Genomic DNA, 25,363 nt, shown 5'->3' with positions numbered 1-25,363 from the left:
TTATTTTTAAATTTTTATTTATTATTTTTTTTTTCAGACAGAGTTTCGCTCTTGTTGCCCAGGCTGGAGTGCAATGGCGTGATGTCGGCTCACCGCAACCTCTGCCTCCCAGGTTCAAGTGATTCTCCTGCCTTAGCCTCCTGAGTAGCTGGGATTACAGGCACATGCCACCATGCCTGGCTAATTTTGTATTTTTAGTAGAGACAGGGTTTCTCCATGTTGCTCAGGTTGGTCTCAAACTCCTGACCTCATGACCCACCCGCCTTGGCCTCCCAAAGTGCTGGGATTACAGGCATGAGCCACCACGCCCAGCCACACCTGGCTAATTTTTTGTTATTGTTGTTTTGAGACCAAGTCTCGCTCTGTTGCCCAGGCTGGAGTGCAATAGCGTGATCTCCGCTCACTGCAATCTCTGCTTCCCAGGTTCAAGCTATTGTCCTGTCTCAGCCTCCTATGTAGCTGGGATTACAGGTGTGCACCACCACACCTGGCTAATTTTTGTATTTTTAGTAGAGGTGGGGTTTCACCATATTAGTCAGGCTGGTCTCAAACTCCTGACCTCAGGTGATCCGCCCACCTTGGCCTCCCAAAGTTCTGGGATTATAGGTGTGAGCTACCATGCCCGGCCTTGGCCTCCTAAAGTGCTGGGATTACAGGCATGAGCCACCGCCCCCACCAATTTTTTGTATTTTTTGCAGAGTTAGGGTTTTGTCATGTTGCCCAGGCTGATCTCAAACTCCTGGGCTCAAGTGATCTGCCCACTTCGGCCTCCCAGGGTTGGGATTTTGGGTAAGCCACCATGCCCCATCGAGTACAGTGCTCATATTACCCCGGTCTTAGTCACCTCAGTCTGCTATGGCAAATACCATAGACTGGATGGCTTAAGCAGTAGCCATCTCACTGATCTGGGGGCTGGAAGTCCAAGACCAGGGTCCCAGCATGGTCAGGTTGTTGGTGAGGGCCGCCTTTCTGGTTTATAGATGGCTGCTTTCTTGCTGTATCCTCACCTGGCAGAGAGAGAGATCATCTCCCCAGTGTCTCTTATAAGAGCACTAATTCCATTCATCAGGGCTCCATTTTCATGACCTAATTATCTCCCAAAGTCCCCACCTCCTAATACCATCAAATTAGGGATTAGAGATTCAACATACAAATTTTTTTTTTTTTTTTTTTTTGAGATGGAGTCTCGCTCTGCCACCCAGGCTGGAGTGCAGTGGCGTGATCTCGGCTCATTGCAACCTTTACTTCCCAGGTTCAAGCAATTCTCCTGCCTCAGCCTCCCAAGTAGCTGGGACTATAAGCATGTGCCACCATGCCCGGCTAATTTTTGTATTTTCAGTAGAGACGGGGTTTCACCACATTGGCCAGGCTGTTCTCAAACTCCTGACCTCAGGTGATCCACCCACCTTGGTCTCCCAAAGTTTTGGGATTACAGGGGTGAGCCACCGCGCCCAGCCTCCTTTCAGCCCTTTTCTCCAAGCGTCCTCACCTCTGGTTGGGGTCTTGTAATAAAGACCCCTTTACCATCGTAGGCAGCCCAAACAATTGAACAAGTTGGTACCAACTTGAAGAGATAGGAGGCTGGAATCCCCGTTGAATGATGGACAGTCCTCTTCAAGGATATGTGTTCGTTATTTCACCAGCAACCTGGGGTGGTGGAATCCCCAGACCATTTGCCACCTAGTTCACTTGAGGCAAAATGCAGCAATCCAACTGGCCTCTGCATTCTCATCGATGAAATGAGAATGATAACCATGGTGGTAAATGTGATAAGTTGTCAAAGGTGTTTCATTGTAAATTGCCTAGGGGGTGTGTGAACTGACACACACACACACACACACACACACACACGTATATATATATAAAATTTTATTTTTTTTTTGAGACAGAGTTTTGCTCTTGTTGCCCAGGCTAGAGTACAATGGTGCAATCTCGGCTCACTGCAACCTCCACCTCACGGGTTCAAGCGATTCTCCTGCCTCAATCTCCCGAGTAGCTGGAATTACAGGTGCCCGCCACCACACCCAGCTAATTTTTGTATTTTTAGCAGAGATGGGGTTTCACCACATTGGCTAGCCTGGTCTCGAACTCCTGACATCAGGTAATTCACCCACCTCAGCCTCCCAAAGTGCTGGGATTACAGGCGTGAGCCACCATGCCCAGCCTGACATTTATATTTATTCGGCCTTCACTACATGGTTTACAGACATTATTCATTATAATCCCCCACCCCCCGGCATTTTTTGTTTTAGATGGAGTCTTTGTCACCCAGGCTGGAGTGCAGGGATACAATCTCAGCTCACTGCAACCTCCTCTTCCAGGGTTCAGGGGATTCTCCTGCCTCAGCTTCCTGAGTAGCTGAGACTACAGGCGCACTGAATCACCATGCCTGGCTAATTTTTGTATTTTTAGTAGAGACAGGGTTTCACCATGTTGGCCAGGCTGGTCTCAAACTCCTGACTCAAGCAAGCCTCGCACCTTGGCCTCTCAAAGTGCTGGGATTACAGGCGTGAGCCACCACGCTTGTATTTCATTAAAATCCTTAAGTCAAACTTTATGTGGATGCGGTTTCCTGATCCTTATCTTACAAATGAAGAAATTGATACTGCTAGATTGCCAGGGTCACACAGCCAGCGGGTGGCAGGGCTGGGGACCTTGGTCCTCCTAATATCACCTTAGTGACACAAGCACCACACCATCCAGCCTCCTTAAATTGCCAGGCGCAGCCTCTCACTGCCTCTAGCTCATGATCTTGCATCTATCCCAGGTGTCTTAAGGGTTGATTTCCCACTAAACAGCAGAAATGTCTGATGGCCACTGAATTCTGTTTTCAGATCTGGGCAAAAGCATCTACCTTCTTCATGCCAGAGGCTTTCTTTTTTCTTTTTTTTTGGCAGGGTCTTGCTCTGTCACCCAGGCTGGAGTGCAGTGGCGCAATCACGGCTCACTGCAGCCTCAGTCTCCTGGGCTCAAGCAAGCCTCCCACCTCAGCCTCCTAAGTAGCTGGAAACACACACCTGTGTCACTACACCTCACTAATTTTTTGATTTTTTCTAGAGATAGGATCTCACAGGCTGGGTGTGGTGGCTTGTGCCTGTAATCCCAGCACTTTGGGAGGCCAAGGTGGGTGGATCATTTGAGGCCAGGAGTTCAAGGCCAGCCTGGCTGACATTGCAAAACTCCATCTCCATTTTAAAAAATACAAAAAAATTAGCTGGGCAGGGTGGCACATTCCTGTAATCCCAGCTACTCAGGAGGCTGTGGCATGAGAATCGCTTGAACCCGGGAGGCAGAGGTTGCAGGGATCCAGGATTGTGCCACTGCACTCCAGCCTGGGTGACAAAGTGAGACCTTGCTCAAAAAAAAAAAAAGAGAGATGGAATCTCACTGTGTTGCCAAGGCTGGTCTAGAACTCCTGAGCTCAAGGAATCTTCCCACCTCAGCCTCCTGAAGTGCTGGGATTGCAGCTGTCAGCCACCTATAATCCCAGCACTTTGGGAGGCCGAGGCAGGAGGATCACTCGAGTCCAGGAATTGGAGACCAGACTGGACAACATGAGACCCTATCTCTACAAAAAATTTTTTAAAATAGCCAGGTGTAGGGATGTGTACCTGTGGTCTCAGCTACTTGGGAGGCTGAGGCCAGAGGATCATTTAAGCCCAGGAGCTGGAGAGCTGGAGGCTGCAGTGAGCCATAATCATGCTACTATCCTCCAGCCTGCACAAGAGAGTCAGATCCTGTCTCAAAAAAAAAAAAAAAAAAAAAAAAAAAAGGTAAACACAGCTCCGGGTTCTTGTCTTTCCTAGAACTTACCACAGTGCATTTAAATATTTAAAATTTGGTTCACTGTTATATCCCCAGTTCCTAAGATTGTGTCTGGCACAAATGCTTGTGGAAGAGATAACATTTGTAAAGATAAAGTCTGCCAAGCTCACAGCTGATCTGAAATAAATTAAAAATATATACACATGTGTGTATGTGTGCATGTGTGTAAAATGAAGAGGATTAAGAAGGAAATCTGAGAGAACTCTTGAGAGAGTCCTCCAGGAATTAATGGGGCAGGTAGTGATAAATGAACACTCTTTGGATCATGAGCTATGGATTCAAATGTAGGCTTTTCACCAGTCCTGAGGCAGTATCATGGATATGCATAGCTGGTCTGTCTGGTTAATCTCCCCTTACCTAGTAGGTCTTCTAAGCAGCCTCAACTCCTTTCTAGAAATATCCCTGGCAAAGATTCTCTCTTTGACTAAACTCTAGGCTCCCCTGAACTTTTCAACTAGGCCTTGACTTTTGGACTTCTGTGTTCATCTTTACATTGTCCAGTTTTTTGTTTTGTTTTTAGGGACAGGGCCTTGCTCTGTTACCCTGGCTGGAGTGCAGGTGGCATGATCATCACTCACTGCAGCCTCAAACTCCTGGCCTCAAGTGATCCTCCTGCCTCAGCCTCCAGAGTAGCTGGGACTACAGGCGCATGCTAGCTAATTCTTTAATTTTTTGTAGAGATAGGGGTCTCACTATGTTGCCCAGGCTGGTCTTGAACTCCTGGGCTCAAGTGATCCTCCTGCCTAAACCTCCCAAAGTGCCGGGATTACAGGTGTGAGCCACTGCCCCTGGGCCACACTGTCCACTTTTGGTAAGAATCCTGCTAAGTTGGTTTAGCTAGACTCCCCCATTCTCCAAACCTGATTGTCAATATCTTTTTTTTTTTTTTTCTTTTTTGAGATGGAGTCTCACTGTGTCTCCCAGGCTGGAGTGCAACGGCACAATCTTGGCTCACTGCAACTTCAACCTCCGGGGTTCAAGTGATCCTCCTGCCTCAGCCTCCTGAATAGCTGGGATTACAGGCACCCACCACCAAGCCTGGCTAATTTTGGTATTTTTGTAGAGACGGGGTTTCACCACGTTGGCTAGGCTGGTCTTGAACTCCTGACCTCAGGTGATCCACCCGTCTCGGCCTCCCAAAGTGCTGAGATTACAGGCGTGAGCCACTGCACCCAGCCCTGATTGTCAATATCTAATCAGGTTCCTCATTCTCCACAATTCCTCAGGTGATGTGTGATCAACTTGGCCTGTCTTCAGCCAGAATCTTGTTAGATGGGTTTAAACCAGAATCCTCTTTTATCTCTGATGCAGTTTCCTATGCATTGGCCCTCAATCAGTGGATCCTTGCTCCTTCCTTATAAATTCCCATTGCCCATGCTGAATTCTGAATTGAGCCCAAATACTCTCCGCGACTGCAAAACCCACTGCAGTGGTCCCTACACCCATCATGATGCTAATAAAGTCGGCCTTATATTCTTTAACAAGTGTCATTCAATATTTTTTAACATCCTATACATAAAACTCCAGCCAGGCGAGGTCCTGATTCTTCTCTGTGTCTCCGGTTCCCATCTGTGAGAAGGGTTTTGGGCAGCCTTTCATGAAAGCACCTGGAAGCCGGAGGGGGGGCTTTTGACACAGATGGGGAAGGGCGGAGGCGCTGGGTTTGAGCAGCATTAGCCCAGAAATGCACTACTGCCACAGGAAACCCCCTAAAAGGCAGGACACTTTTAAAGAAAATAAAGGTGAATTCCAGGCTTGAGCTTTCGACGGGGAATGGGGCTTCTCCGTCTCGCCCACCCCCTTCTCCCCAGGTGCGCAGCCCGCGCCGCCCACCCCGGGCGCGGCGAGGCGACGGGAGCCGCGCTCTCTAGGACCCGAGGAGGAAGAGCTGCAGGGAGACGGTGCCTCCAGCGGGTGCTGCCGCGAGCGGCCGGCCGAGGGGCTGGAAATGAAAGTAAAGCGCTCCAGAGCCACATGGACGGAGCTGCCGGGGCGGCGGCGCCGGGAGCAGGATGCGGCCGCCCGTAATTAAATAACATTTACTCTTATTATTACTAATAATAATAACGTAATCATACCTCTAGTCATAGCATACCATTTATCGGGCTCGGCGCAGGCCCGCGGGGAGCGCAGCCCGGCGGAGGTAAGTGCTTGGCGCGGCCCGAGCCCCGCGGGGCAGAAGGTCGGGGCCACCGCGTCCGGAGCCGCCAGCGCGCGAGGGTTCGGGGACGCCCGGGCCGGGTTGGGCTGGGCTGAGGAAGAGGCGCGGAGAGCCCTGTCCAGGCCGGGGCCGCGCGCTGGGCCACCTGGAAAGTGGGATTTTGCAAAAAATAAATCATCTCTAAACCCCCATTTCCTTCCTCCTTTTTGGGGATCCCGGTCCCCATGCCCTGCCCCAAAGTTTCAAAGTTACCGTGCGGCCGGGGGCACCTGGCGCTGGGGAGACTCGGCCGCCCCTGCAGCCCCCAGGAGGTGTCTTGAAATTTTCGTGGGGCCTCTCTCTTCGGCGTCCGGAGCTTCTGGGGTGCCCGGATGCTTTGCCGACCCCGCGCAGAGGGTCTCGCGGGCCGGCAGGGGCGTCGCTGGCAGGGCCCCCCTTCCTTTTGTGTTCGCCTTGGCCCCGCAGCACCCGCAGTTGGAGGGGCCGCGTCGAGGGCCGGGGAGCGGGGCCGCCCGACGGGCCGCCCCTTTCGGCTGCGGCGTCCACGCGAGCCCGGGGATCCGGGGCCTGCAGCCGGGCCCGCGGGAAGGGGGCGGCAGGACAGGGGGGCGCGGTCTGGGCCTGCTGGGTAGGGGGGCGTTTCCGGTCGCAGGATCAGTCTGTAGACTCCGAGGCCTGTGGGAGGCCCGCGGCAGTCCAGGGAGTGCTAGGGGGCTGCGGATCCCGGCTCTGGCGCCCGGGGAGGGGGCGCCCTGACGGGGCTGGGGGCCTGGGGGCCGCCGACCCCGGCCTTATACCCCCATCCTGCCCGCAGCGAGCCTGGGGGCCCCCCTCCGAGCTTGCTCCCTCCTCCTTTCCCCTCCTTTCTCCTTAACTCTGTCTGTTTTCGGTATTTATAAGGCGCCTGGTTGGGGGGACTTTCACAGACAAAGCCGTTTTCCCAGGGGGAAAAATAATCATATAAAAACAGCTCACTCTGATAGAGCCCGATGGCCGTGTTGCCAACAGGGAATTGAGGGGGACGACTAGGGGGCTAGGGCCCTGCGTGGGGAGTCTGGGGGCTCGAAAGGGGGCTGGGCCTGAGTGGGGAGCTGGTGGTCACGGTTTTATTTCTCGGGTTGCTAGCTTTGGCATCAGACTTTGAACCCCAACTTCTTGCCATATTCTTCAGCATCTGCAGTTCAGCCTGATGAAAATAGCAGCATGCAGATCCTTGAATTTTCACACAAATGAGATAATTATAGTACATATAGCAACTGTGTTGGACACAAAATGCTGGCGGATGGAATCTTTAGTTCTACTACCAATACTTCCCCCACACACGTACAGCCATCCCCTCCGTGGTGGTCTTCTTTCCAAGCATGTTCACCTCCCACAGAAGTTGGACTGCAAGGTGGAAATGACACCTGGTCAACACTCAGATGGAGCATGTTTGAGAAGTGGGGAGACTTAAGGTGGGAAGAAGGAGCCTGTCCAGGAGGGATGAGATCTGTCCAGGAGACAGAGACTTTGTTGTCCCTGAGCTGGGATAAAGTTTCTGTTCCGTAGGTGCTGTGTGTTCTTAGCTGCTGGCTTTTGTATAGGTTAGACAGGAATGGAGGTTTTGGTCGATTATTCCGGGGCTAAGAAGCTTGGTGGGATGCGCTGATGTCTCGAGTCTCAGTAGGAAAGCTGAGACGTCGGTTGAGACATGGATAGAGAATCTGAAAATAATCCCTCAATCTGAAAATAATAATCCCTTAAATATCACTTTTTAGTTTATAACAAAAGGGCTTTGACATGTGTTGGCTCATCTGTCCTCCATAGCAACTGTGTCAGGTAGACATTTTCCAGGTGAGAAACCTTAGGCCGAACTGTGAGTCTTGCCGGAAAGTCAGATAGCAGAGGTAGGATTCCCACCCAGTTTTCTGGCTCTGAATCGTCACCCTTTCCCAGAGTCCTGGGCCACCTTAGCAAGTTACTTTTCTTTTTTATTTTCTTTTATTTTGTTGAGACGGAGTCTCGCTCTGTCGCCCAGGCTGGAGTGCAGCGGTGCGATCTTGGCTCACTGCAAGCTCCGCCTCCTGGGTTGACACCATTCTCCTATCTCAGCCTCCCAAAGTGCTGGGATTACAGGCGTGAGCCACCCTGCCTGGCCTTCTTTTCATTTTTTATTTTGAGACAAGGTCTCACTCTGTCACCCAGGCTGGAGTACAGTAGCACAACTGTAACTCAGTCTGCTGGCTCGGCTCAGGCAATCCTCCTGCCTTGGCCTCCCAAAGGGATAGGGTTACAGGCATGAGCCACCAAACCTGGCTGCTACAAGTTACTTTCTTTGTTTCTTTTTTTTTTTTTTTTGACAGAGTCTCACTCTGTTACCCAGGCTGGAGTGCAGTGGCAGGATCTTAGCTCACTGCAACCTCTGCCTCCTGGGTTCAGGTGATTCCTGGGCTCAACATATCTGGATTCAAGTGAACTCCTGGGCTCAACATATCTGCCCACCTCAGCCTCCCAAAGTGCTGGGATTACAGGCGTGAGCCACCGCATGACCATCTGCAAGTTACTTTTCAAGTGCCTCTTCTGAGATGCTGTGGGGCAGGTTTGCAACTGACTTTGTCATTTATTATCTGGCTGGAAAGAGAAACTTCACTCTAGTGAATCAATGAGAACACAAGAATTATGGTGTCAATGCAGTGGGAGTGGAGAGAAGAGAGCTCAAGGTTACCTGAAAAAGTTAGAGAAGTCTTCTTCTAGGAAGACGAATTTGAACTTGAAAGAATGGGGAGGCTTGCCAGGGTGGGTTAGCCACAATTGCTTCTGTGCTGGAAGGTTGACTTACATTCTCTGTAATTGTTATAGTAGCTCCATGAGGGGTAGGCACTGTTAATCTCCATTTCACAGATGAAGAAATTGAAGAACACAGGATTTGTGTGCCCAGCCCAAGGTCAATCTGCAGGATTTGAATCCAGGCCTTCTTGACTCTTGAGTGTGCTCCTGACCTCTGCACCACCTTCCTCTCAGATATGTAAGCAACAACAGGGACTGGCCTGTAATCCCAGCACTTTGGGAAGCCAAGGCAAGCTGATCACTTGAGGTCATGAGTTCAAGACCAGCCCTGGCAACATGGTGAAACCCAGTCTCCACTAAAAACACAAAAATTGGCCGGCTGCGGTGGCTCATACCTGTAATCCCAGCACTTTGGGAGGCCGAGGCGGGTGGATCACGAGGTCAAGAGATTGAGACCATCCTGGCCAACATGGTGAAACCTCGCCTCTACTAAAAGTACAAAAATTAGCTAGGTGTGGCGGTGCATACCTATAATCCCAGCTACTTGGGAGGCTGAGGCAGGAGAATCGCTTGAACCCGGGAGGCAGAGGTTGCAGTGAGCCAACATCGCACCACTGCACTCCAGCCTCGTGACAGAGTGAGATTCTGTCTCAAAGAAAAAAAAAAGGGCCGGGCGCGGTGGCTCAAGCCTGTAATCCCAGCACTTTGGGAGGCCGAGACGGGCGGATCACGAGGTCAAGAGATCGAGACCATCCTGGTTAACACGGTGAAACCCCGTCTCTACTAAAAAATACAAAAAACTAGCCGGGCGAGGTGGCGGGCGCCTGTAGTCCCAGCTACTCGGGAGGCTGAGACCGGAGAATGGCATGAACCCGGGAGGCGGAGCTTGCAGTGAGCTGAGATCCGGCCACTGCACTCCAGCCTGGGCGACAGAGCTACACTCCGCCTCAAAAAAAAAAAAAAAAAAAAATTAACTGGGCATGGTGGTGGGTGCCTATAATCCCAGCTACTTGGGAGGCTGAGGCAGGAGAATCTCTTGAACCTGGGGGGTGGAGGTTGCAATGAGACAAGATCATGCCACTGCACTCCAGCTTGGGCGACAGAGTGAAACTCCGTCTCAAAAAACAAAAACAGAGACCAGATGGTCTGAATTAGCAAATGCAACTAGGGTAGCACTGTCAGCAGGTTCCCCAAGACCAAGGAGTTCTCCTAAACTGGCTCTGTGTCCCAGGGCCCCGCAGGGCTGGCCCAGTGAAAGCACTCTCAATAGGTTTCTAACTGCAGAAAGCAGAATGGCAGTGGAAGGAGGACCGGTCCCTGAGCGTGGGGATTTGAGCAAGTTTGGTTCCTTAGTGCCTGCTAGGTGCTGGCTCAGCACCCTGGAGGAGCTTGGAGCTTGGGATGAGATAGATAAGGACCATTAATCTGAGCTTCCCAAGGACAGGAAGTGGGTCTGATTCACCCTCTGTGCCTCCAGCCCCAGAGGCAGTGCCAGGATGACACACTCAGCCATTGTGTTGTCAAATTGAATTATGCCCCAGCGTAGAGGAGGAAGGTTTATTTTGCCCAAGAGTGGAAGGTCTTCCTAGAAGTGCCATTTGAACATGTGAAAGATAGGTTGAAAAGCCAGAGAAAGGGTGTTCTAAGCAGACGCATTGAGATGGACAAAGGCAGGGATGTATAAAGAAGAACAGGTCACCTGGTACAGCCACAGTCTAGTGGGCAGATATATGACTTTGAGTTCAAGTCAGGCTCTGCCATCATGATCCTTTTGATTCTCTGGGCCTCAGTTTCCCCTTCTAAAAAGGAGCCCTGAGATTTGATGATATTTAATGATAACCCATGCCTGGGGATTAGGATAAGAAACTCAGATGAAGGGAGCTAGAAGTGTTTAAAAATTTGTATTAATTTAGCAATCACTGGACCAGCAATTCTCTCTCTAGGCCCTGTTGCAAGTCCTTTTTCCTAAATTAGCTTATTTAATTTTTTTTTTTTTTTTTTTTTTTTGAGATGGAGTTTTGCTCTTGTGGTCCAGGCTGGATTACAATGGTGCAATCTCGGCTCACTGCAGCCTCTGCCTCCTGGGTTCAAGTGATCCTCCTGCCTCAGCCTCCCAAGTAGCTGGGATTACAGGTGTCCGCCACCATGCCGAACTAATTTTTGTATTTTCAGTAGAGACGGGGTTTCGCCATGTTGGCCAGGCTGGTCTTAAACTCCTGATTTCTTTTTTCTTTTTTTTTTTTGAGACGGAGTCTTGCTCTGTCGCCCAGGCTGGAGTGCAGTGGCCAGATCTCGGCTCACTGCAAGCTCCGCCTCCCGGGTTCACGCCATTCTCTTGCCTCAGCCTCCCGAGTTGCTGGGACTACAGGCACCCGCCACCTCGCCCGGCTAGTTTTTTGTAATATTTAGTAGAGACGGGGTTTCACCGTGTTAGCCAGGATGGTCTCGATCTCCTGACCTTGTGATCCACCCGTCTCCGCCTCCCAAAGTGCTGGGATTACAGGCTTGAGCCACCGCGCCCGGCCGAACTCCTGATTTCAAGTGATCGATCCTCCTCAGCCTCCCAAAGTGCTGGGTTAACAAGCGTGAGCCCCCGCGCCCAGCCTTAATTCTTTCAACAGCCCTACAGGGAGGCACTATAATTATCCCCATTTTACAGGTGAAGAAACTGTGGCATAGAGAGATTCCGTGAAGTGTGGAAGGGGCAGAGCTGCAGAGCCAACCCAGGATGTCTGGCTCTAGAGCTGGCCTGGTATGGGCCTGGGAAGGAGCCTCAGGGGAGACCCAAGGTTATTCAGACAGCAGGTGTGGACGTGCTGCAGCCCCAAGCTGGAGGCTCAGCCTGGGCTGATGATGGGCTGTGCGTCAGCTCCCAGGAGCCTGCACAGAAGTCAGCTCCTTTCTTTTTTTTTGAGACAGAGTCTCCCTCTGTCACCCAGGCTGGAGTGCAGTGGTATGATCTTGGCTCACTGCAACCTCTGCCTTCTGGGTTCAAGCAGTTCTCCTGTTTCAGCCTCCCGAGTAGCTAGGATTACAGGCACATGCCACCACACCCAGCTAATTTTTTTTTTTTTTTTTTTTTTTTGTATTTTTAGTAGAGATGGTGTTTCACCATGTTGGTCAGACTGGCCTCGAACTCCTGACCTCGTGATCCACCCGCCTCGGCCTCCCAAGTGCTGGGATTATAGGCATGAGCCACCACGCTGGGCCTGAAGTCAGCTCCTTTCATCACATTTCACAGCCCCTGGAAAACAAGCTCGTTTTCCTTCGTCTGTCAGCACCAGCTACAGACTCCTTCCCACCGAATTCATTTCCCCCAGGGAGACTGTTTCTTTGCAGGCGTGTTGGTTGTGTTGGTGCTGTCTCCCCACCGGGCTATGGAGGCCCAGAGGGAGGGACATTCAGAACCCTTGTTCCCTTAAGAAACATCTGGTAACTTCAGTTCTGCAGCATCACAGCTCCTCAGCATCAGAGGCTGAGACACGAGCTTGGTGGTGATCGTGGGGATACGATCACCCATATAGCAGCATATAACACCCATATACCAGCAGCCCCCATATAGTTAACACTACTGTATACCAGCATCGTGCTTGACATTTCCTATGCCTTCTCTTATTGAATCCACTTAACAGCTCTTCAAGGCCGGAGCAATCATTGGCAGCCCCATCTTGTAGATGAGGAGCCTCAGGCTCAGAAAGACTAAGTAACACTTCTGAGATCACACAGCTGAGGTAGAGAAGGGAGTCACATGAAGCCACTGGCATCCGAGGTCTTAGCGGCCATGCAGGAGACAGCCTTCAAGTTACTTCCAGTTTCCTCGAAGCTCTTTTCTTACCAGTCTGGAAATCCTAACTACCACCACCATTTGTGTCCTGCTGTGTCCACAGTCTCTCATTAATTGTCATGACAGTCTTTCGAGGTAAGGTAAGAGGTGTCCCTGTTTTTCAGAAGAAAAAGACTGAGGCATCACCCCACCACTGCTCTTCCTACCGAATCCACACTGTGGTTCGGGATGGGAACAGGGTATTAGATTCCCTGAGACCAAGAACCGTGTCTTCTGATTGGTTTGCGTTACTGAAGTGCTGGGGTCGGCTGATGATCATTCCTTGAGCACTTCCTGTGAGGGCTGCAGGGAAGGTGGGGGCTCTGGCCCTCCTGGGGTTTTCAGAGGTCGCCCTGATTCAGCTACGCCCTTGCTCCCTGGAGCATCCCTGTGTCATCCCTCTCCCTTCACAGGCTGAGGAACGCAGGGCAGGGAGCCCAAAGTCCTGAATTTCATTCCCAACTCCTGTTCATGCTGGCTGTATGATGGAGGCACGATTATTTTGTCATTCTTGGCTTCTGTCTCCTTTTCTGTGAAATGGCCATACTGATCCAGTCAAATCTGTGGCAGTGGTTGCAGTTGTGATCATTTAATAGCCTTCAGAATATTCCTGAATTTTCTTCACTGTCTGCCTTGATCCAGGCCTGGACTACTGCAGTAGCCTCCTAACCAATCTCCCAGTATCCTCCCTGCAGTAGCCAAAGGATCTTCTTGCAAAATAAATAAGCTCCTGTCACTCTTCTGCTGAAAAGTCTCCTGCAGTTTCCTGACACACGCAAAACACAGCCCTGGCTTCTGGCATGGCCTGTGAGTGGCTCTGGGACCAGCCTTGTCTGCCCCTTGCACTTTGCCTCCCACGTGGCTTGCCCTCACTCGGGCGCTGCAGCCACGCTGGCCTTCTGAGTTTTCCTGGAACATTATCAGCTTGTTCCCACCTCGGGGCCATTGCCTGTGCCCTGTCCCCTGCTAGGTAGGTGTCCTCTTACCCCACCTCCTATCTTCCATGACTGGCTCCCTGTCTCTCTTAAATGCTAGCTTCCCCCTAACGGTCTTCCCTAAACTCCCAGTCTGCTTTCTTTCTTTTTTTCTTGTTTTGAGACAATCTGGCTGGAGAACAGTGGTGTGATCTCGGCTCACTGCAACCTTGACCTCCTGGGCTCTAGTGATTCTCCTGCCTTAGCCTCCTGAGTAGCTGGGATTAGAGGTGCCCACCACCACACCCGGCCTAATTTTTGTATTTTTAGTAGAGATGGGGTTTCACCATGTTGACCAGGCTGGTCTTGAACTCCTGGCCTCAAGTGATCCGCCCACCTCGGCCTCCCAAAGTGCTGGGATTACAGGCATGAACCACTGTGCCCGCCCCTAGTGTGCTTTCCATCACTCCATGCCACGCTTCCTGCTTCAGCTTCCTTGTGACTCTGATCTCTATTTTTACTTGTCGTGTGCATTTCATGCTGGTTTATTTGTCTTCCTGCCCATGGATGACAAGCTCCACCAGGGAAAGGACTTTATTAACCATGTTCCCCTAGCACCTGGTAGGTCCCCTTTGCACTAAAAGTGCTTCATGGTTATTTGTTGAATAAATAATAGTAGCAGGTTGGCCAGAGAATAGCCCTTGCCAAACAGCCCACGACTGGGCAGGGAAACTGCAAATAAATCCACATGGACTGACTGAAAACTTACAGGATAATTATGTCTGTTGTGAGTGCTCTCTACAGCACCCAGTTCAGCAGAAATATGAATTTCTGACCCCTTCTGGGGGAAGCACACCAGGTGGATCTGCAAAATTGTCTTGTCAGGTGTGTATCATCATCCCTGTCTCCCAAATGACAAAACTGAGGCTCAGGGAGGTGCCCTGAAAGCCAGTGTGGGACAGTGCTGGGATTTGAACCCAGGGCTGGTGGATTGCATGGCCCAACCTGCCTCCCTGTCAGCACCAGGCACCAAAGCAAGCAGAGCAGCGCTGGAAACTATCTTGATGCCACAAGGATTTTCAAGCTCCCTGGGAGCAGGAGCAGTGACTAACTAACTGCTCAAGAGGAACAGGGTACGCCGCAGTGTTAGACAGTCACTCTGAGCTATGGGCCTCTGGGTGACTCTGGCTTATTTTTTTAATATTTGCCTATAATTTCCAAAGCTTTTACAATGACCTTCTGTTACTGTTTTAAAAACGGAGTTTTTTTTTTTTTGTTTTTGTTTTTTTTTTTTGTTTTTTTTTTTTGGAGTCTCGCTCTGTCACCCAGTCTGGAGTGCAGTGGCGCGATCTCAGTTCACCGCAGCCTGCGCCTCCCGGGTTCACGCCATTCTCCTGCCTCAGCCTCCTGAGTAGCTGGGACTACAGGTGCCTGCCACCACACCTGGCTAATTTTTTTTGTATTTTTAGTAGAGACAGGGTTTGACTGTGTTAGCCAGGATAGTCTCAATCTTCTGACCTTGTGATTCGCCCGCCTCGACCTCCCAAAGTGCTAGGATTACAGGCATGGGCCATTGCGCCCGGCCAAGGAGTTGGTATATTTTAAGCATCTCACTTTAAGCACCACATCTGGTGGGTCTTGATGAAGAAGCTGGAGCAAGGCTGGATGCGGTCGCTCACGCCTGTAATCTCAGCACTTTGGAAGGCCGAGGTGTGCGGATCACTTGAAGTCAGGAGTTCAAGACCAGCCTTGCCAACATGGTGAAACCCGTCTCTACTAAAAATACAAAAAAAATTAGCTTAGCATGGTGGCGCATGCCTGTAGTCCTAGCTATTTGGAGGCTGAGACAGGAGAATCGCTTGAACCTTGGAGGTGGAGGTTGCACTGAGCCGAGATCGAGCCACTTCACTCTAGCCTAGGCGTCAGAGCAAGACTCTGTCTCAAAAAAAAAGAAAAAAAAGAAGCAGCTGGAGCCCAGGCCCCCTGGAGACAGGGATGTGGGTTTGAACCATTCCTATGCAGTTTGGCCCCAAGTTGTTGGCAGGGTAAGACAAGATTATGAAAGTAGAAGCCCTTTGTAACCAGAATGCTGCCGTTGGAAACAGGAGTGTGCTTTGCTACTGACTCTTAGTTTAGTTTGTGGGGCAGGGACCAGGGAGTTGGGGAGGTCTGGGGAAGTTTCCTGAACTTTGGTTTCTGTTCAAGGTGAGCCAGTTGACAAGAACACAAGCTGCAGGTTGCCATTTCACATTCATTCCAGGAGCCGGGAGCCCTGCCAGTAGCTCCAGCTTTCTTCCTCAGCAACAATGTGGCCTTGGGCGAGTCACAGATCCCCACCACGCTTCACTTTTCTGTGAAAAGTGGGGTAACAAGCACCTACCTTTGATATGACTGGGTGGATAAATAATATGATTCGTTAGAATAGGGTTTCTAAATCTTTTCAGACCTGTCATGTTTTTAAATGTATAAAGTGCCAGCCTAGGCAACATGGCAAAACCCTGTCTCTACAAAATGTACAAAAAATTAGCCAGGCATGGTGCAGCGTGCCTGCGGTTCCAGCAACTCAGGATGCCGAAGGTGAAATGATCGCTGGAGCCCAGGAGGCGGAGGCTGCAGTGAGCTGAGATCCCACCACTGCACTACAGCCTAGGTGGCAGAGCAAAACAAAAACAAAAGTATAGGCCAGGCGTGGTGGCTCACATCTGTAATCCCAGCACTTTGGGAAGCCGAGGCGGGCGGATCACTTGAGGTCAGGAGTTCGAGATCAGCCTGGCCAACATAGCGAAACCCCATCTCTACTAAAAATAAAAAATTCACTGGTCGTGGTGGCGGGTTCCTGTAATCCTAGGTACTTGGGAGGCTGAGGCAGGAGAATTGCTTGAACCTGGGAGGCAGAGGTTGCAGTGAGCCAGGATCGCGCCACTGCACTCCAGCCTGGGTGACAGAGTGAGACTCTGTCTAAAAAAAAAAAAAGAAAAAGTATAAAGTGAAATACACAGGTTTACAAAGAAAAGCAGTTCTCCTGGATTATAGTATCAATTAAAACACCAAATCTAGCAGTCTAATGGAACTCCCCTAATTTCTTTTCTCTCTTTTTTTTTTTCCCTGAGACGGAGTCTCACTCTGTTGCCAGGCTGGAGTGCAGTGGCGCAATCTCGGCTCACTGCAACCTCCGACTCCCTGGTTCAAGCAATTCTCCTGCCTCAGCCTTCTGAGTAGCTGGGATTACAGGGACGCACCACCACACCCAGCTAATTTTTGTATTTTTAGTGGAGACGGGGTTTCACCATGTTGGCCAGGATGGTCTCGATCTCCTGACCTCGTGATCCGCCTGCCTTGGCCTCCCAAAGCGCTGGGATTACAGGCGTGAGCCACTGCGCCTGGCCCAGAACTACCTTATTTTTTTTATTTTTATTTTTTTTGAGATGGAGTCTCGCTCTGTCGCCCAGGCTGGAGTGCAGTGGCGCCATCTCGGCTCACTGCAAGCTCCGCCTCGCGGGTTCACGCCATTCTCCTGCCTCAGCCTCCCGAGCAGCTGGGACTATAGGCGCCCGCCACCACGCCCGGCTAATTTTTTGTATTTTTAGTAAAGACGGGTTTTCACCGTGGTCTTGATCTCCCGACCTCAAGTGATCCGCCCCCCTCGGCCTCCCAAAGTGCTGGGATTACAAACATGAGTCACCGTGCCCGGCCTCACCTTTTTTTTTTTTTTTTTTTTTTTTTTTTTTTTTTTTTTAAAGCCTGCATTCATTCGTGTGTATGTGTGCATGCGTGCGCTTGGGTTTTGAGTGGGGAAGTGACGTTGGCGTATGCATTACACAGATATCCCTGACCACTAAATGGGAGCATATTGGAGGGGGCCTGTTGGAAACTTGGCAAGAGATGTTGAAGACCTGAGAGATAGCCATGCTTATGGAGAGGATATGAGGGACTGCAAGGTGGGGAAATATTTATGAGGTAAAGGTGGAAGAAACTGAGGGTTGGCTGAGAACAGGATGATGCTCAGAGCTGTGAATAGAGTCAGGGAATAATGGAAGAGGAGTAGGATTAGGGGAGAAGACGCTGAGTTCAGTTTGGAATGTGTTCAGTTGGAGAAACACCCAGTCCAGCTGAGATGGCACCAAAGAGGACTTTGAACACAGAGGCATCTAAGCTGGGTCTTAAAGGAAGAGTAGGAGTTGGGAAGGTGTGTGTGGCAGAGGCATTCCAGGTAGAGGGCGCAGGATTAAGAAAGGCATGGAAGTCATAGGCAGCCTGGATGTTGGACTTACAGGTACCACTACGCAGAAGATAAGAGATCTGGCCGGGCGCAGTGGCTCACGCCTGTAATCCCAGCACTTTGGGAGGCTGAGGCGGATGGATCACGAGGTCAGGAGATCGAGACCATCCTGGTTAAAACGGTGAAACCCCATCTCTACTAAAACTACAGAAAAAGTTGCCGGGCCTGGTGGCGGGCGCCTATAGTCCCAGGTGCTCGGGAGGCTGAGGCAGGAGAATGGCGTTAGCCCGGGAGGCGGAGCTTGCAGTGAACTGAGATTGCGCCACTGCACTCCAGCCTGGGCGACAGAGCGAGACTCCGTCTCAAAAAAAAAAAAAAAAAAAGAGAGAGATCTGAGGCTGAAATACTGGGGAGGGGGGTGGGCCTGGCAGGAAGAAGAGATAGGTGAGTCATTAACATGACTCATGTTATCATGAAATGCAAGAGCTCATCTAGGGAGCCGGTAGTGAAGAGAGCAGGAGCACTGTCCCTTAAATGGAAGCTTGGGAATGTTGGTCTTGAGACCTGGGCAGAGTGAGAAGAACCCCTAACAGAGAAATCTGCTTCTTTTTTTGTTCCTCAACCATGCACGGAGGCATCTCCATGACAATACATAGAGATTCAATAGCTGCATTGTATTCCATGCTATGGATATAGTATAATTTAATTAATTAAGTTAATCCTTTAGTGGTAGACATTAAGGTTTCTTCTAGTTTTTCACTTACTCTTAAAAATAATACATCCTCGGGAGGCTGAGGCAGGAGAATGGCGTGAACCCGGGAGGCGGAGCTTGCAGTGAACCAAGATGGCGCCACTGCACTCCAGCCTGGGTGACAGAGCGAGACTCCGTCTCAAAAAAAAAAAAACATACATCCTAGCTGGGCGTGGTGGCTCATGCCTGTAATCCCAGCACTTTGGGAGGCTGAGGCGGGCAGATCGCCTGAGTCCAGGTGTTCAAGACCAGCCTGGACAACATGGTGAAACCCTGTCTCTACAAAAAATTAGCTGGGCATGGTGGCACATGCCTGTAGTCCTAGCTTTTTGGGAGGCTGAGGCTGCAGTGAGTTGAGATTGTGCCACTGCACTACAGCCTGGGCAACGGAGTGAGACTCTGTCTTAAAGTAATAATAATAATAATAATAATGATAATACATCCTACACCTGTAGTCCCAGCTACTTGGGGAAGCTGAGGTGGGAGGATTACTTTAGCTGAGGAGGTCAAGGCTGAAGTGAGCCATGATGGAGCCACTGCACTCCAGCCTGGGTGATACAGTGAGACCCTGCCTCTAAAATAATGATAATAAATAATAATAATATATCCCTGGCTGGTCATGGTGGCTCACGCCTGTAATCCCAGCACTCTGGGAGGCTGAGGTGGGTAGATTCCTTGAGGCCAGGAGTTCAAGACCAGCCTGAGCAATGTAGTGAAACACTGTCTCTACAAAAAATACAAAAAAAATTAGCCAGGGGTGGTGGTGCGTGCCTGTGGTCCCAGCTACTTGGGGGGCTGAGGTGGGAGGATCGCTTAAGCCTGGGAGGTCAAGGTTGAAGTGACCTCCAGCTTGGGCGACAGAAACCCTGTCTCAAAAACAAAACAATTATAATTATACTACATCCCTATGCAAATATAATTGAGTACGTGTGCAGGGATTTTCATAGATTAAATTCTTGGAAGTGAAATTTCTGGGTCAAAGTGAAAGGACATTTTAGCATTTGGAAGATTTTTGGCCGCAAGCAACAGAATTCCTAGCTCAAAATGGGAGTTTGTTTTCTCACATAAAAAACCAGGTGGGGCAGTTCCGGAAGCAGGTAATGTTTTGAGTCAGACTTTTTTTTTTTTTCCTTTTTTTGAGACGGAGTCTTGCTCTGTCGCCCAGGCTGGAGTGCAGTGGTGCCATCTCGGCTCACTGCAAGCTCCGCCTCCTGGGCTCACGCCATTCTCCTGCCTCAGCTTCCCGAGTACCTGGGACTACAGGCGCCCGCCACCATGCCCTGCTAATTTTTTTGTATTTTTAGAAGAAACTGGGTTTCACCGTGTTAGCCAGGATGGTCTTGATCTCCTGACCTTGTGATCCGCCCGCCTCGGCCTCCCAAAGTGCTGGGATTATAGGCGTGAGCCATTGAGCCTGGCCGTTTTTTTTTTTTTTTTTTGAGACAGGGTCTCACTCTCTTGCCCAGGCAGGCTGGGATGCAGTGTCCATGATCTCAGCTCATTGCAACCTCGACCTCATGGGCAAGGTGGTCCTTCAATCTCAGCCTTCCAAGTAGCTGGGTCTACAGGCATGCACCACCATGCACGGCTCATTTTTTGTATTTTTTTGTAGAGTCGGGATTTCGCCACATTGCCCAGGCTGGTCTCGAACTCCCGGGCTCCAGCAATCCCCCGGCCTCGGCCTCCCAAAGTGCCGGGATTACAGGCGTGAGCCACTGTGCCTGGACTGGGTCAGGTGTCATTAAATACCTTTAGTCTGTCTTTCTGCTCTGTTATCCCATGTGTTCATCTTGTTACACCTGGGCATAGAGCGGCAGGAAAAGGAATTCTTCCTTGTGTTCCAGTTTCAGCGTGAATAAATCCTGTACTAGAAGCCCCTGGGCTGATTTTCCCTCCTTTCTCATTGGCCAGGATGATGTCACATGCCCTTACCGAAGCCAATCACTGGCAAGGGAAAAAGACCATTCTGATTGGCTTAGCCCGGTGAAGGTTCACCTGAGTGCTTGGGAAAGGGACAACCTTGAAGGAGGAGGGGGAAACTGGCGGCTGGGTGCAGCCAGCAGGGCCTGCGTTGCTCTTTTTGGTACATGTTGCTATATTGCTTCTCAAAGATGATTCCAGTTTACACTGTCAGTGTATGCACAGGGTTTGGGAGTGTCAGTTTCTCCACCCTCGTCAACCAGGCTTGCTTTTCACCTTAGTCTCATCGGTGAAAATGGGCATCTTGTGGTTTTTTTGTGTTTTTGATTTTGTTTTTGAGACAGTTTCTCTCTGTCGCTCAGGCTAGAGTGCAGGGGTGCCATTTCGGCTCACAGCAATTTCCTTCTGTCTTTCGGGTTCCAGCGATTCTCCTGCCTCAGCCTCCCAAGTAGCTGAGACTATAGGCACCCGCCATCATGCCAGGCTAATTTTTGTTGTTGTTGTTGTATTTTTGTAGAGACGGGGTTTTCACCATGTTGGCCAGGCTGGTGTTGAACTCCTGACCTCAGGAGATCTGCCCGCCTCCGCCTCCCAAAGTGCTAGGATTACAGGCGTCAGCTACCGCGCCCAACCGGCATCTTTTTTTAATCAGTGAGTTTGAGTATCTTAATGATTGATTTTCCTGTGAATTTCCTTTTTATGTTCTTTCCCCTTTTGTATTTTGTATTTTTATTTTTATTTTATTTTATTTATTGATTTTTTTGAGACAGAGTCTTGCTCTGTCGCCCAGGCTGGAGTGCAGTGGCCTGATTTCGGCTCACAGCAACCTCCGCCTCCCAGGTTCAAGCAATTCTTCTGCCTCAGCCTCCCGAGTAGCTGGGACTATAGGTGAGCGCCACCAAGCCTGGCTACTTTTTGTATTTTTAGTAGAGAGAGGATTTCGCCATGATGGCCAGGCTGGTCTCGAACTCCTGACCTCAAGTGATCCACCCGCTTCAGCCTCCCAAAGTGCTGGGATTACAGGCATGAGCCACCATGCCTGGCCTATTTTTTATTTTTGAGACAGGGGGTCTTACTGTGTTGCCCAGGCTGGTCTTGAACTCCTGGGATCAAGTGATGTTCCCACTTCGCCTCCCAAAGTGCTGGGATTACAGGCATGAGTCACCACGTGCAGCCCATAATCATTATTATTTTTATTTTATTTTATTTTTTGAGATGGAGTCTTGCTTTGTCACCCAGGCTGGAGTGCAGTGGCACAATCTCGGCTCACTGTAACCGCTGCCTCCTGGGTTCAAGTGATTCTTCTGCCTCAGCCTCCCGAGTAGCTGGGACTATAGGCTTCCGCCACCATGCCTGGCTAATTTTTGTATTTTTAGTAGAGAAGGGTTTCACCATATTGGCTAGGCTGGTCTCAAACTCCTGACCTCGTGATCTGCCCGCCTTGGCCTCCCAAAGTGCTGGGATTACAGGGGTGAGTCACCACGCCCGGCCAATCATTATTATTACTTAAAAATACAGGCAAGACCCTGTCTCCAAAAATAAAAAGTAAAATAAAATAAAAAAATCTGATCCTGGAGGTTTGTTTGGCCTACATGCTTCTTGCTCCTCTACCAGGTGCCTTCTCTGAGTCATGCCTGACACACGCTTTCAAGATGCTCACCTTCCTTTCTTTTTGTTTTTTTTTTTTTTGTTCTTTGAGACAGGGTCTCGCTTGGTTGCCCAGGCTGGCCAGACAGTGGGGAGGCAAGTGAGAGGTGGGCTGGTGAGCCCCGATGTCGCAACTAGGGACACCTTCCACGCGCACGTACTAGAGTGCTAGGGTGCAAGTGGCACGATCTCGGCTCAGTGCATCCTTGACGTCCTGGGCACAAGCAATCCTTCCGGCACAGCTGCCTGAGTAGAGGGGAATACAGGCATGTACCACTATATCCAGCTAATTTGTAGTTTTTTGTTTTTTTTTTTTTTTTGTAGGGATGGAGTCTTGCTATGTTGCCTGGCTGGTTTCGAACTCCTGGGCTCAAGCAATTCTCCCACCTCAGCCTCCCAATTATAGGTATGAGCCACGAAGCCCAGCCATACCTCCCTCTTTGAGAATAAATGACCTTTTAACCACTGTATTAGACTGCATAGGTTGCTATATCAAAATACCATAGACTGAGTGGCCTGAACAACAGAAATTTATTTCTTTACAGTTTTGGAGACTGGGAGTCCTAGTCAGTGTGCCAGCCTGTTTGATTTCTGGGGAGGGCTCTCTTCCTGGCTTACAGACCTCACTGTGTCCTCACATGGCCTTTCTTTGGTGCGTGCAAGGGAGGAGACAGAGAAAGAGCAGCTCTGGTGCCTCTTATAAGGACAGTAATCCTGTTGGATCAGGGCCCTACCCTTATGCCCTCATTTAACCTTAATTACAGGTACTTCCGTATAGGCCCTATCTTCAAATATAGTCACATTTGGGATTAGAGCTTCAGCATATGAATTTGGGGAGGACACAGACATTCAGTCTGTAACATTCTACCCTTCATTCCCCCAAATTCACGATCTTATCACATAGGAAATACATCCATTCTATCCAAATAGTTTGTTGTTGTTGTTGTTGTTGTGGTTTTTGAGACGGAGTTTCCCCCTTGCCTCTTGTCGCCCAGGCTGGAGTGCAGTGGCGCGATCTTGGCTCACTGCAACCTCTACCTCCTGGATTCAAGCAATTCTCCTGCCTCAGCCTCCTGAGTAGCTGGGATTACAGGGATGCGCCACCATGCTCAGCTAATTTTGTATTTTTAGTAGAGACCGGGTTTCTCCATGTTGGTCAGGCTGGTCTCGAACTTCGACCTCAGGTTACCCTCCCGCCTCGACCTCCCAAAGTGCTGGGATTATAGGCGTGAGCCATCGCGTCCGGCCGTTTTTTCTGTTTTGTTTTGTTTTGTTTTTTAACAGGGTCTGGTTCTGTCGCCCAGGCCGGAGTGCAGTGGCGTGAACTCGGTTCACTGCAACCTCCACCTCCCAGGTTCAAGCAATTTTCCAGCATCACCCTCCAGAGAAGCTGAGATTACAGGTGCATGCCATCACACCCAGCTAATTTTTGTATTTTTAGTAGAGACGAGGTTTCACCAGGCTGGTCTCAAACTTCTGACCTCAGGTGATCCACGTGCCTTGGCCTCCCAAAGTGCTGGAATTACAGCCATAAGCCCTCACGCCTGGACTATTTTTTTTTTTTTTTGAGGCAGGGTCTCACTCTGTTGCCCAGGCTGGAGTGCAGTGGGACGATCAAGGTTCGCTGCAGCCTTAACTTCCTGGACTCAGGTAGTTGCTCTGTCACCTAGGCTGTAGTGCAATAGCGCAATCTTGGCTCACTGCATCCTCTGCCTTGCAGGTTCAAGTGATTCTCCTGCCTCAGCCTCCCGAGTAGCTGGGATTACAGGCGTGTGCCTCCATGCCCAGCTAATTTTTTTTTTTCTTTTTCCAGAAGAGTCTTGCTGTGTCGCCCAGGCTGGGGTGCAGTGGTACAGTCTTGGCTCCCTACAACCTCTGCCTCCCGGATTCAAGAGATTTTCCTGTCTCAGCCTCCTGAGTAGCTGGGATTATAGGCATGTGCCACCACGCCCAGCTAACTTAATTGTTGTATTCTTAGTAGAGACAGGGTTTCACCATGTTGGCCAGGCTGGTCTTGAACTCGTGACCTCGTGATCTGCCTGCCTCGGCCTCCCAAAGTGCTGAGACTACAGGCGTGAGCCACTGCGCCTGGCCCCCAGCTAATTTTTATATTTTTGGTAGAGATGGGGTTTCACCATGTTGGCCAGGCTGGTCTGGAACTCCTGACTTCAGGTGATCCACCCACTTCGGCCTCACAAAGTGCTGAGATTACAGGCATGAGCCACCGTGCCTGGCCAGAAAGCCAGTCTTGAATTGCCAATACCATCCCTCCCCCATCCCTGGGCAGCGGCCACGTGGTGCAGAGAGAGAATTCATCCAACAAAATACTGAATCATAACTTTATTTAACCTTAATTAGCTCCGTATGGGCCCTGTCTCCAAATATAGGATTTAGGGCTTCAACATATGAATGGGAGAGGGGGCACAAACATCCAGGCCGTAACACCCTCCCTGTAAGAATTTTCTGGCTGGGCGTGGTGGCTCAGGCCTATATTCCCAGTACTTTGGGAGACTCAGGTGGGAGGATTTCTTGAGCCCAGGAGTTTGAGACCAGCCTGGGCAACATGGCAAAACCCCATCTCTAAAAAAATAAAAATACAAAAATTAGCCATATGTGGTGGTCCCCGCTACTCAGGAGGCTGACGGGGGAAGATCAGTTGAGCCCGGGAGATGGAGGCTGCAGTGGGCCAAGATCACTGCACTCCATCCTGGGCAACAAAGCAAGACCCTATCTCAAAACAAAGAAATTTTGTTCCCAGAGGAGGGAAGGGTGTGGGGTGTTAGGTGCCTGGAGGGATGGGGCCTTTGGTCTCCTGATGCATTGTTAATGAGGCTGCCTGATGCCTATCTCCACAGTGTCATTGAACCCAAGATCCAGGCTGACTGCATGGCTTTGAATAACTTTCCTAGCCTCTTAGTGTACTATTTTTCTACCTGATGGGGATGTTGTGAGATTTAAATAAATCTCAGTTATTTAGTGACAACTCATTTTCTTTTCTTTTTTTTTTTTTTTTTTTTTTTGAGGCAGAGTCTCTCTCTGTCGCCCAGGCTGGAGTGCAGTGGCCGGATCTCAGCTCACTGTGAGCTCCGCCTCCCGGGTTCACGTCATTCTCCTGCCTCAGCCTCCCAAGTAGCTGGGACTACAGGCGCCCGCCACCGCGCCCGGCTAATTTTTTGTATTTTTTAGTAGAGACGGGGTTTCACCGTGTTAGCCAGGATGGTCTCGATCTCCTAACCTCGTGATCCGCCCGTCTCGGCCTCCCAAAGTGCTGGGATTACAGGCTTGAGCCACCGCGCCCGGCGACAACTCATTTTCTTGTAGAGCAAAGCTAGAGATA

General features: G+C 50.3%; 2 protein-coding genes across 3 annotated transcripts in view; one reads left to right on the top strand and one right to left on the bottom strand.

Moving 5' to 3' along the window:
* The first annotated feature begins 5,658 nt into the window (after positions 1–5,658).
* The window catches only part of ZC3H7B (zinc finger CCCH-type containing 7B), a 65,639-nt gene continuing 45,934 nt past the window's right edge, over positions 5,659–25,363 (top strand). Inside the window, exon 1 of one of the 2 annotated variants that reach the window (XM_073006683.1) lies at positions 5,659–5,849. In XM_073006683.1, the coding sequence (XP_072862784.1) occupies positions 5,838–5,849 (12 nt within the window). In that variant the 5' untranslated portion in view covers positions 5,659–5,837. The other variant, XM_038007375.2, reaches the window with a different exon arrangement.
* Positions 5,924–7,349, bottom strand: LOC103223636 (uncharacterized). The gene is made up of 3 exons (XM_073007101.1): positions 7,310–7,349; positions 6,239–6,755; positions 5,924–6,131 (listed from the first exon to the last, which is right to left on the bottom strand). The coding sequence occupies exons 1-3, from the start codon at positions 7,347–7,349 to the stop codon at positions 5,924–5,926; spliced, it is 765 nt and encodes a 254-aa protein (XP_072863202.1).

The sequence above is a fragment of the Chlorocebus sabaeus genome, chromosome 19, assembly GCF_047675955.1.
Source record: "Chlorocebus sabaeus isolate Y175 chromosome 19, mChlSab1.0.hap1, whole genome shotgun sequence".
Taxonomy (NCBI): domain Eukaryota; kingdom Metazoa; phylum Chordata; class Mammalia; order Primates; family Cercopithecidae; genus Chlorocebus; species Chlorocebus sabaeus.
The sequence above is the reverse complement of the archived record's forward strand: the minus strand, read 5'-3'. Positions and strand labels throughout refer to the sequence as shown.

What these genes read in the sequence shown, in the direction of transcription:
- LOC103223636 (XM_073007101.1), bottom strand. Translation starts at nt 7,349, where the DNA reads ATGCTTGGAAAGAAGACCACCACGGAGGGGATGGCTGTAC. An exon ending in CACGGAGGGGATGGCTGTAC is followed by an intron (nt 6,756 to 7,309) that starts GTGTGTGGGGGA and finishes GGCGGCCCCCAG; the next exon opens with GCCCCCAGCCCCGTCAGGGC. An exon ending in CAGGTGCCCCCGGCCGCACG is followed by an intron (nt 6,132 to 6,238) that starts GTAACTTTGAAA and finishes CCCACTTTCCAG; the next exon opens with GTGGCCCAGCGCGCGGCCCC.